Below are 12,358 nucleotides of genomic sequence, written 5' to 3'. Positions count from 1 at the left end.
CATTTAAAATTTAACAAGTTTTTTTTTTTTAAGATTTTTATTGACAGAGCAGGAGAACACAGGCAGGGTTGAGGGGCAGAGGGAGAAGCAGGACCCCCTGCTGGGCTGGGAGCCCAATGGGGCATGATCCCAGGACCCCTGGGATCATGACCTGAACTGAAGGCAGTCACTTACTGAGCTACCCAGGTGCCCCAGAATTTAACGGTTTAAATAGATGATTTATATAGATGGTTCAAAAATTAAAAGGTATGAAAGGGTATACAGTAAAAAGTCTTCTTTCCCTGTCTCCCATTTACTGAATTCTGCTTGCCTCAGGCAGCCACTGAATTAGAACCATTTAAAAATACCTAAGAGGATTCTAATCACATTTATGACAGTCTTTATATAACAAAAATTTATATAGTTAATATTTTATTGAATTTATTCCAGTAAACTAAACTTGTTCACGTGATGGTTGAATTGTGTGCTTAAGCGGGATTATGGTTAATGTGATGGTCTTGTCACTAAAGGATGAAATGTAAAAAAGAACTTAACCTTAGCATCTCTGTGGTAAGGTGTGGTAGTTGCTGTCATATGTGGCTGCTGATGAAACTCCACTGCCTGGGATATAAACACCCCTGTTGCCTGTTAGATGTCCTTAAGCACATTCTTCACATACCTTTTGGTTTCTTTTAAATGTTTTTCACCTAGTTACAGTGAGCAGTGATTTAAAGTCTCTTGTGTCTTTTCTGCATGTGGTGGGGTGGGAGGTGGAGAGGGCCCTGGTGAGTAGGGGCTGTCTGCAATCTGTGGAACGAGGCTGCCTGTGTGGGGATTCCATGCCCTCATTTGCTAGCCTAGGCAAGTTCCTTAATTTAATTCTCTCCACATAAGGTAGTTGAGAATTAAATTGTATAATGTGTATAATGCACTTATAAGCTAGGCAGCACACAGGAAGCACATGAACTTTGCTGCTGTTACTGTCTTTTATAGCTAAGTAGCTTTTTGGTTTCTGACTGTACTGGAAAACCCAACTATTTAGACCTTGGTTGCTCTGTTAGTTTCCTGTTGCTGTTGGATGAGCAGCTCTTTTAAATGATTAGGACCTAACCTGGGACTCCATTCCTGTGTAATGACTCAGGAGATCTGTCACATATGTTAGAAACTGTGTTGTTATATTCTTTGATTTTTTATATTATTTTTAAAAAATATTTTATTTCTTTTTAAGATTTTATTTATTTATCAGAGAGTACAAGCCGGGGGGAGGGACAGAGGAGAGGGAGAAGCAGACTCCTCGCTGAGCAGGGAATCTGATGTGGGGCTTGATCCCAGGACCCTGAGGTCACGACCTAAGCTGAAGTCAGACGCTTAGCCAGCTGAGCCACCCAGGTGCTCCTGTTGATTTTATTGTTAAGTAATCTCTGTACCCAACATGGGGCTTGAACTCACAACCCCAAGATCAGGAGTCACGGTCCTTTGAGCCAGCCAGGTGCCCCTAGAGAAACCATTTGAAGAATAACAAGTGTATGGGGACTTTTTTTTTTTTAATTACTTTTGATTTTAGAAGAATAAAAGTCTGTGGTAGTTTAATGTAGGAACAACAAATCCTGAGCTGTGTTTGTAGAAATAGATTAAACTTTATATTGAGCACAGAAATGTTCTTGTTAGATTGATTGGAAAAAAATGATACAAAGACAGGAACATTGAGGTTTGTCCTTGATTTGATTTTTTTTCAGTCATAAAAATTTGAGATTTTGAGGATCATAAAATAATCCTGGTGGGACAAGTTATCCTGGGCAGGTTGCTCGGCACCTCTTCCACCTCCCATCTCACTGGCTGCTTTTCTTACTGTCTATCCTAGAGAAGTATCTTGACCCTCTTCTCTTTTTTCTACATTCACTCCTCAGATGATCATGTCTTTAAGTAGCTTTACCTAACAGCTGTAACCCTGAAAAGTCCTCTGTTAATATCTCCAATTGGGATTTCTTCCTCTTAGCTCCACATTTATAAATCAACCTGATTATCAATTTGGATGGCCAGTAGGTATCTCAGACTTAATGTAGTCAATTGCATTTATGATTTTCTCCCCTAGATCTATTCCTGGTGGTTTTCCTCATGTTGAGGACCTTCTGTGGCCAGAAGTTTGGAATAATCCTCAACTCTTTTTCCCTTCCCCCCTCACACTATATATCTAATACACCAGAAAATGCTTAGTCTCTCCCTTCAGAATAGTTTCTAGAGTGACAGTTTCTTTCCATCCCCACTCCTGCTATCCATAGAGTGACTGTTTCGGACTGAGGGATTTATGCTAACCTGATATGCGAAAATTGATTTCAGTGTGATTTTAATTTGCATTTCTCTGATGAAGATTGGATGTCTTTTAATATGTTCAAGAACCGTTGGCATTTCTTCTTTTGTGATTGTGTTTATGTCCTTTGCTCATTTTTTTTCTTGTAGGGATGTTGGACATTTGTGATTTTGTAGAAGTTCTTTATGTATTAGTCAGATTAGCCCTTTGTGTCTAATGTGAGTTGCAGATATTCCCCCTCTTGGCATTTTTCCTGTTTGTATTGACGAGTCAGAATCCCCTAGTCAAAGTTATTTAACTTAACAGGGGTAGCCAGGTTGCTTTTCAGAAGGACTTTCATCAGTTCATATTCCTGCCACATTTTATGTGCGTATTTCTCACCCACTTGCTTTTTAATTAAACATTTTTTGTTGATCTGATAGCACAAACATTTTAAAATTTTAAAATTTTTGTGAGGTTGAATAATTTTAAGTATATGATGGTATAGTTTTCAAAAATGCCTATTCATATGCTTTATTTTAAAATTTATTATTTTCTGAGTTTAGATCCTTTGTTAAGTATGCTGCAAATTTAACTCTTTAAAAATGTCTCATGGGACGCCTGGGTGGCTCAGTTGGTTGGACGACTGCCTTCGGCTCAGGTCATGATCCCGGAGTCCTGGGATCGAGTCCCGCATCAGGCTCCCAGCTCCACGGGGAGTCTGCTTCTCCCTCTGACCTTCTCCTCGCTCATGCTCTCTCTCACTGTCTCGCTCTCAAATAAATAAATAAAATCTTTTAAAAAAAAATGTCTCTTGCCATAATATTAATTAGTGGTGATCTCTCTGTTTGTTGAATGACTTAAGGACTCTTCTTTAGTAACTTACTCTATATAATGGTTTTCTCTCACCAGCTTTGAAGTGATCTGCTTGTATTTTGTGACCAAATAAATGATCTAGTATCCTTTGTATATTTTTATATAGGGTAAGCCCCATTGGAGTGTGGACTAGATCATAAAGATCCCCAAGTTCATATGGTACTAGAAACATTCCTTAATTACTATTGATTTTTTTCATGTCAAATTATACTGTCCTATTTATTACTTAATGACAGATAATTCAGAAATCATTTTTGCAGGTTTGGAGTACATTCTTAACTTTTGGCAGCAGCTCATTTTCTTAATTATATAGTTGGTGTGTGACCATCTGTTTGTGTTTTCGTATGAACACTACCTGACCAGTGAGAGAATGTGAGTAGGGCTCATTGGTCACAAGGAAGAAGGCTCTAGGATTAAAATTTGGTCTTAGCTCACACAAAATACAGTACACATATGTTCATAGTATCACTACTCATAATAGCCAAGAAGGAGAAACAGCCTAGGTGTCCATCAGCTGATGAATGGATGAACAAAATGTGGTATGATTGTGCAGTGAAATAATATTTGCAATAGAATGTAATGCAGTACAGTCACACCTTGGACTGACTGCAGGTTCTATTCCAGAGCTCCACAATAAAGTAAGTATTGCAGGAAAGTGAGTCACATGAATGTTTTGGGTTCTTAGTGCATATAAAAGTTACCTTGACACCATTCTGAGTCTATTGTATGCTGTAGCATTAATGTCTAAGAAAACATGTATATACCTTTTTTTAAAGGTTTAATTTATTTATTTACTTGATAGAGAGCACAAGCAGGGGGAGTGGGAAAGGGAGAAGCAGGCTGCCTGCTGAACAGGGAGCCCAACATGGGGCTCAGTCCCAGGACCCAAGATCATGATCTGAGCCAAAGGCAGATGCTTGACTGGCTGCCCTAATATATATATATTTTTTTAAGATTTTATTTATTTATTTGACAGAGAGAGAGATCCCAAGTAGGCAGAGAGGCAGGTAGGGGCCGGGGTGGGGAAGCAGGCTCCCTGCTGAGCAGAGAGCCCGATGTGGGGCTCAATCCCAGGACCCCAAGATCATGACCTGACCTGAAGGCAGAGGCTTAACCAGCCACCCAGGAGCCTCCGCCCCAACATTTTTAATTTAAAAATTCTTTATTGCTTAGGCACCTGGGTGGCTTAGTTGTTAAGCATCTGCCTTTGGCTCAGGTCATGATCCCAGGGTCCTGCGATTGAGCCCTGCATTGGGCTCCCTGCCCAGTGGGAAGCCTGCTTCTCCCTCTCCCACTCCCCCTGTTTGGGTTCCCTCTTTCACTGTGTCTCTTTCTGTCAAATAAAAATTAAATTTAAAAAGGTTTTTAAAAAAATTCCTTATTGCTAAAAAGTGACCTATAATGACTCTGATCATAGTTCACCATAACAACTATAATAATGATGAAAAAGTTCAAAATACTGTGAGAATTACTAAATGTGATGCAGTGACACAAAATGAGCAGATTCTGTTGGAAGAAAGGGCGCCCCAATAGACTTGTTTGATGCAGGGTTGTCACAAACCTTCAGTTATAAAAACAAACTAATTTCTGCAAAGTGCGATATTTTAGTATATGTGCTGCCGAAGCGAGCACTGCAAAGTGCGATAAAGCAGGGAGCAACAAAAGGGAGATATGCCTATCCTAGTACCTTCTATAACATACGAAAACCTTGGAAACATGCTTCATAGAAGAAGTCAGTTAATCACATAGGGTGTGATTCCATTTGTATCAAGCGTGTGAAGTGGGCATATCCCTAGAGACGGAAAGTTAGATTGATGAGGGGCTTCCAGGGGCTTGGGTAGGCGAGGATGGGAAGTGACTGCTGAGGGGTAGGATTTTCTTTTGGGGGTGATGAAAATGCTCCAAAATTGGCTTTGGTGATGGCTACACAATTCTGAATATACTAAAAACCAGTTAATTGTACACTTTCTTAAAATGGTGAATTTTATGGTATGTAAGTTATATCTCAATAAAACTGATAAAAATTTTGTCATGTATTATGCACGTATGCATAATAAAAGTTTAGTGTGGGAGTATAACATGAAAATCAATTGTAAAACTCTTGAGTCTTCTGTAACTATGCAAGGAGGAGAGGATGGTGTTGTTTGCAGGAAAGAGAAAGATCGATACGAATTGCTTCTCCAGTTAAGAGTTGAATTTTTTTTCTTTTAAAGATTTTATTTACTTATTAGAGTGAGAGTGAACGCGTATGTGCTCACACACACACACACATACACACACACGTGTGGGATTGGGAAGGAGCAGAGGGAGAGAGAATACTGCAGATCCTACTCTGAGCACAGAGCCCCATGCCAGGGCTCCATCCCACGACCCCAAGATCATGATCAGCTGAAATCAAGAGTCCATAGCTCACCCTACCAGGCTACCCAGTCACCCCGAGAGACCACTGAATTTTTATGCTAAACAGAGTGATATTCTTTATATGGCTTGTTGGTGATACATGATTTCTTTACATTCACTAATTTCTTTATAATAGGTCAGTCTTATGAAATTCGGATGCTGGATAACCGGAAAATGGGAGATATGCCTGAGATCACTGGAAAATTGGTAAAGGTAAGGATGATCCATCTTAATTCCTAACAGATGCTACAATGATTGAAAAAAGTAGCAGTTTTGCTGTTAAAGTTTTGGGGTTTTGTTTGCACAAGAGTTATTTAAAAATAATTCACTCTGAGAAGTAATGGCTGTATTGAGACTCCTAACTAACTTTTTGAGCTGTATTTTGTTTACTTATCTGTAAAACAAATGATAGCAGTTATTGGGTAAAGTAAATGTGAAAACCCTTTGGAAACTAAGGTACCATAGTTGGGGCTGTAGGAAAAAGCCTACCACCACATCAAAGACTTTTTCTTCTTTTTTTTTTTTTAAATTAACATGTAATGTATTATTTGTTTTAGGGGTACAGGTCTGTGAATCATCAGTCTTAACACAATTCACAGCTCTCACCATAGCACATACCCTCCCCATTGTCCATCACCCACCCACCCCATCTCTCCCACCCTCTTCTACTCCAGCAACCCTAGTTTGTTTCCTGAGATTGAGTCTTTTATGGTTTGTCGCTCTCCCTGGTTTTGTCTTGTTCCATTTTTCCCTCCAGTCCCCTGTGGTCTTCTGTCATGTTTTTCATATTCCTCATATCAGTCTCATATCAGTGAGATCATACGATAAGTGTTTTTCTCTGACTTACTTCGCTTTGCATAATACCCTCTAATTCCATCCACATCATGGTAAATGGCTAGGTTTTTTTGATGGCTGCATAATATTCTGTGTGTGTGTGTGTGTGTGTGTGTGTGTGTGTGTACACATCACATCTTTATAGTTCATCTGTTGACAGATGTCTAGGCTCATTCCATAGTTTGGCTGTTGAGGACATTGCTGCTATAAACATTGGGGCACATGTGCCTCTTCTGATCACTACATTTGTATCTTTAGGGTAAATACACAGTAGTGCGACTGCCAGGTTGTAGGGTGACATCAAAGACTTCTAAGTTTTTCTTTGAAAATAAAAGTATGGAGGAAATGGAAGTGTTATATGAAACTTTTAAAAACCCTTTTATTTCACCTCTTAAATTTCTCTAAGTAAAATTTGAACTCTCGAGAGTTTACTCTTATTAATGTATCTGAATAAAGATAGTCATTCCAAGTATAGGAGGCATAGCTCATCCCTTTTAGGATGTATCTTCAGAACCATCTCTGCCCCCTCCAATGTCATGCAGGGTGGGTCCTCTGGCCTCTACCTGTCACTCACCATGGTGTGTTATAGATTCTGTAGTATTACAGGGCAAGACTTTAGGAAGAAGGCAGAACTTCAGTATATCTAAGTGTTAGCAAGAGAGAAGCAGGCAAGAGTTCCCTTGATACTTCCATCTTCCCACAGAGAGACATATAGGGGCCTGGGCACTGCTGGGCCCTCACTGTAGAGAGGCATTCCACTGGGAAGACTGCCCTCTGTGGATCTGCCTTTTTAGAGGACGAGTGCAGAAAAGGCAGCCTTCACAGGGGGAATGGATATTAACATAAAAGGTGAACAAATTTGTCGTGTTTTAGCGTTCCTCTGTTTAAGTGTTTAGCGTTACTCTGACTCCTGGAGGCAGGAAGCCCCCAATCCTATGAGCAGTTGAGGGAAGGTTGGGGGGTTTGTGCCCCACCAGTCAGTGTCTTGCCAATTGGACTGAGCTCCCAGACAGACGTCTTCTGATTCCCGGGGCTCCCATCTTACCCGGAACAAAGGATGAGAGGTTATTTGCTGTTTGTACTCTGAGTCTGTCGTGTCTATGCTCAATTAGTGGATTTGGTCCTTTCTCTGGAGGGTAACTCAGATGGTCTTATTTTTTTTTGTTCCTTCCTGTGGGCATTCTGGCCATAGTGCATGCTGACTGGGCTCACCATTTAAAAAGCCATCATGGTTCAGAGTGAACAAGCCCTACGTGGGTTGGCTGTTCTCTTTTGGGCTTTCATGACAAATAGTGATGGTCTGGTGCAGGAGCCAGACTTAATAGCTCTCATTTTCCAGTGTGCAGGAAGCTTTGAATGTCCGAGATTCTCTCAGGATGTTTTGGTCCCAAGCTGGTTTATTTTCAGGCTATTGGGTGCCCTGGCTCACCTTCAGCAGATCTGCCAGTTGTCTCACACCCAGTTAAAATCCAACCAATGATACATATTTTAAGGGAAGATGTGGGTAAACTCTTCTCTCCCAATGAAAGTTAAGTTTGGTGACTGTGAGATGCTGGCTTTTTTTTTTTTTTTTTAAATCAGTATAGAGGCGTAGAAAAATTGTTTAAATTATAGATTTGTCTATAAAATTGAGTAAGGCATTATCATGTGCCCTGTATTGAGAACCTTAAAACTGGATCCAAAAATGTTAGAACACTACTAAAAAACTACTTATATGATAAAATTGAAACATACGCAGAAATAGAATGGTATGTTTATCCACATGTGTTTATCATGCGGTAGTTTCTGATAAACTTTACATGTGTATCGTGGATGCTAGGGATAAGTTCTCCTACCAGCTGCCACAACTGTCAGCGGTTTGCTAGTGTTGTTTTACCTGTTCTGCCTTGTGCTTGCTCATTTCTTTTTTCTTTTTCTTACTCTTTTTTTTTTTTTGGCTGGACTATAGAATTTACTGAATTTTAATTTTTCCCTTTAACTAATTTTTTTTTTAAAGATTTTAGTTATTTATTTGACAGACACAGCGAGAGAGGAAACACAAGCAGGGAAAGTAGGAGAGGGAGAAGCAGGCTTACTGCTGAGCAGGGAGCCTGATGAGGGGCCCGATCCCAGCTGAGTCAAAGGCAGATGCTTAATAACTGAGCCACCCAGGTGCCCTTATAACAGTAATTTTAACTAAGTTCATTGTTCATAGCTATTCAGCATTCTGGGGAAAATAAAACATACTTTGGCATGTGGATCCAATGCCAAAATTTAAGTATCCCTCAAAGCACTGGGGAAAGTCACTTTTGAAGCAGGTTGTCATTTATCAGTGAGGATAAGCTGACTTTCTAGTGTGGTTCCCTGTGAATAGGTGGTAAGATTTCGAAAGAATCAGTCTGATAGGGGAGACTTAAATGTTTTAAAATACTTTTGGTAAACTAGTTAAAAATACCGGTCAGATTAACTTGGAATGGCGGAATTAATTAAATTGTTGCATGACTGCTTTAAGTTCCCCTTCCTGGGATTTAGTTCCAAATTAAAATACGTAAAAACATTTAATGTACGCGATTAAAGCAAGTCAAAAAATGAAGGCAAAAACGACTTCATCATGAGATCATGAACTGTTGACAGTAAAGAAACCATCCCCTTATAAGTGCAAAGTAGAGGTTTTGTTGTCATTAAACCAGCATACTCTTTCTAGACAAGGGTACTTTTTTTGAAAGCATCGGTTTCTCTAAACAGTTAACCTCCAGATTGGAAATGTTAATTTTTAAAAGGTCCTAAATCTGTTTCATCTTCACCTGATAAACCATTTATCTGATTTGGTGGCTGTCAGAAAATGTCCAGTTAGATCCTGAGAGCCTGCCTGGGATGCAGAGTGACAGTTGGTCACCACCACAGGTTGCAGGGTGAATTTCCTCAAAATCACATCATTTTTTGCCTAGGAGCTCCCTAAGTCTAATTCTTGGCCCCATGATCTTTGACTCTGCTGGTCTGGGGGAGTCTTGCCGAACAAAGGCTGAGGTGTCAGGGATGCTTTGGAGCTTGTTGACTGTGCTTCTGTACTCAGTGAGGTGCTCAAGTTCTATTTATCGTACTGTTAGGGCCCCTTTATCTGTTGCTGGGTGTCTGAATTAATGACTTTTCCCCTTCTGGTTTCATTTCAGTAGTTTTCTATATTGCCGCTTCTTAACTATGGTTCTTCTTTCATATTCCTACTGAGCTGTCTTAGACTGACCTTCTAGAACGGGGTTTAGTAAAGCTCAGATCTGATACCTACATTCTCATACTGTTTTCTTCTGAATTTGTGGATTCAGTTAAATATGAAAGAATAAAAATCATGTCATTTCTCTGCTGCACTTTATCCTGAGTTCAGCGTGTTGGTGAGTGTGACCGAGCACCCACCAGCAGCCCGTGCACCCTCTCTGTGAGGTTTGCAGCCAGCAGGCAGTGGCATGAAGTGGGTGTGGTGGACCACCTGGGCAGGCCCTGTAGACGTGGGTGCAGGTGGGGAAGGCAGATGGGCATGAATCAGAGCAGCGACTGCCTTTGTAGATTTCCACTTTGGTCTTGCAGCTGACTTGGCCTCTTTTTAAACAACAATTGACCCTTGAACAACACAGCTTTGAATGGTGTGAGTCCGTTTACAGGCAGATTTTTTTCAATAAATACAGTACAGTACTGTACATGTATTTTATGATTTTCTTAGTAACTGATTCTTTTCCTGTAGATTGCTTTATAGTAAGAATACAGTATATAGTATATGTAGCATATAAAATATATATTTTTTGGCTTTTGATGTTATCAGTAAAGTATCTGGTCAGTACTAGGTTGTTAAGTACTTAAGTTCTCAGTGCCCCTAACCCCATGTTGTGAAGGGCCAACTGTATTTCAAATTAAAATATGGCTACTTTGGGGCTCCTGGGTGACTTAAGTCGGTTGGGTGTCTGCCTTCAGCTCAGGTCATTATCCTCAGGGTCCAGGGATTAAGCCCCACCGTGGGCTCCCTGCTCATAGGGAATTTGCTTCTCCCTCTCCTCCCTGCTCTGCTCTCTTTTGCTCTCAAATAAATAAAATCTTTAAGAAAAAATATGGCTCTTTTTAAATAGTTTGCTTCAAAATATTTATCTGCTATGAGCAGTACCTGGTGGGTAGGGAATACAGGGCCACTAAAGTAATATTTATATGTATTGCTAACAGATTATTTCCTATTTATACCAGAGTGTCTACTGGAAATGTGAATATCTTATTGCATCATGAGAAAGTTATCTATGAATGTGTCACAAACACAGATTAGTGCAAATGTGGTATCTGAAGGCATTTGGATGACTTGTTTTCCTGTTCCTGGAGTGAAACAATAGTTGGCACTCCAAACCTCTGGGAGGTGAAGGAGGGGTGGGCGGAGAGCAGAGAACTGGCCAGATTGTGGAGTGAAGTCTTCCCTAGGAACCATAGTGTTTGGGTAAAGCTTACCTGTGGGTTGTTTGGTTTTGTTTTGTTTTTTCTCTCCCTAGCTTACCTCAGATAGCCTCTTGCAAATGAAATAGTAGAGAATGACTTTTGTATATATGTTCTTTTTTTGCTGGGTCTTATTTTGCAGATTCCCCCACCTATTCCTTGACTATTTCTTTATTTTTTATTTCATTGAAGTATATATTGACTTGAAGTGTTATATTAGTTTCAGGTGTACAATATAATGATTCAGCATTTCTATATATTAGTATTTATCCTTGAGGGTCTTTAAAGAAGTTCAGTTACTAACTTATTTTAAATGAACAGTTTTACTATTGTACCTGGGTTTCTCTGTTTCTATTTATACTACTGTTTGGCTTTAGTAAATCCTGTGTGCATCTCTTTTCTTCATAGAAATAGAATTCTTGCTCAATGATTTTATGGCCATATACCTTAATTTTGAATTGCAATATCAGACTGTAAATAATAATTTTACCTAAGTAATCATTTTATTTGTGCCTTTTATTTCTGAGTTATCCAGATATTCCAAGAACAAAGCAGTTCACTTAGAAAATGTTTAAAGCAGAATATTTTTTGGTATGTTCTTCTATTATAGGTTAATGCATAAGAATCGAAAATGCTTCTGCATTGTAGCTGGACCGGTTTAAAAGTATTCATTTTCCCCGCTTGTTCCATAGAGCATCATAAGAGTTGTATTCCATGACAGACGGCTACAATATACAGAGCATCAACAGCTTGAAGGCTGGAAGTGGAATCGTCCAGGAGACAGACTTCTCGATTTAGGTATGGGTGGCTGTCAGAAGACTGGAGAGATGAAGGCAGTTGTTTGGTAAAGAAGGCACCATGTGTAATTGTGTGGGAGAGAGTGTTGGTGTTAGCAGATCCTGCGTGCTTTGCATTGTTAAAAATTTAGAAATGAAGTAGTTTTTTGGTACTTAAAGAACCTGAGCCAGGAATTTGGAATTTGAAGTCATTTATTTAATTCTTAATTGACACCATCCATCATATGTTGAATAAAATGAAATAGAAACCATGGTGGAAGAAAGTCTGGTAGGTTTAGATGGGTTTCCATGTTAGCATCGTTGACCGGGAAAACATTGAAGAAAAAGGTTCTGCGTGGAGGTGAAATAATTTCATTTGAACATAATTATAGTAAGTGGTAAGCTTTTTAATTATTCGTAGTGGATGAATTTCTATGTAACTTTTTTAAAAATACAGATATTCCAATGTCTGTGGGAATAATTGACACAAGGACAAATCCAAGCCAGTTAAATGCGGTTGAATTTCTGTGGGACCCTGCGAAGCGCACTTCTGCTTTCATTCAGGTTTGGAGTTTTTACGTTAATAGAAGTATACTAGCCTAGTCATTTGAAAGGCCAAAGATGAGGTTAAATTCTTGACGCATGATCTTATCTTCTTTAAATGCTTATTTGTAAGCTATCTTGTAATGTCTTCTATTTTATATACTTTAAATTTACATATGTATAAACTTTTAAATAGGAGTTAATTTACTACATTTATCATTTA

At 39.3% G+C, this 12,358-nt stretch overlaps 1 protein-coding gene across 2 annotated transcripts in view; it reads left to right on the top strand.

Annotated features, from left to right (window-relative positions):
* Window positions 1–12,358, top strand: part of UBP1 (upstream binding protein 1) — a 57,345-nt gene that overhangs the window by 21,312 nt on the left and 23,675 nt on the right. For both annotated transcript variants that reach the window (XM_044252767.1, XM_044252768.1), the window contains exons 3-5: window positions 5,679–5,755; window positions 11,509–11,614; window positions 12,050–12,156. In XM_044252767.1, the coding sequence (XP_044108702.1) occupies window positions 5,679–5,755; window positions 11,509–11,614; window positions 12,050–12,156 (290 nt within the window). The remainder of the gene's footprint in view (window positions 1–5,678; window positions 5,756–11,508; window positions 11,615–12,049; window positions 12,157–12,358) is intronic.

This window comes from Neovison vison, chromosome 6, assembly GCF_020171115.1.
Source record: "Neovison vison isolate M4711 chromosome 6, ASM_NN_V1, whole genome shotgun sequence".
NCBI lineage: Eukaryota > Metazoa > Chordata > Mammalia > Carnivora > Mustelidae > Neogale > Neogale vison.
Note: the sequence above shows the minus strand (reverse complement) of the source record. Positions and strands in the feature narration are given on the sequence as shown.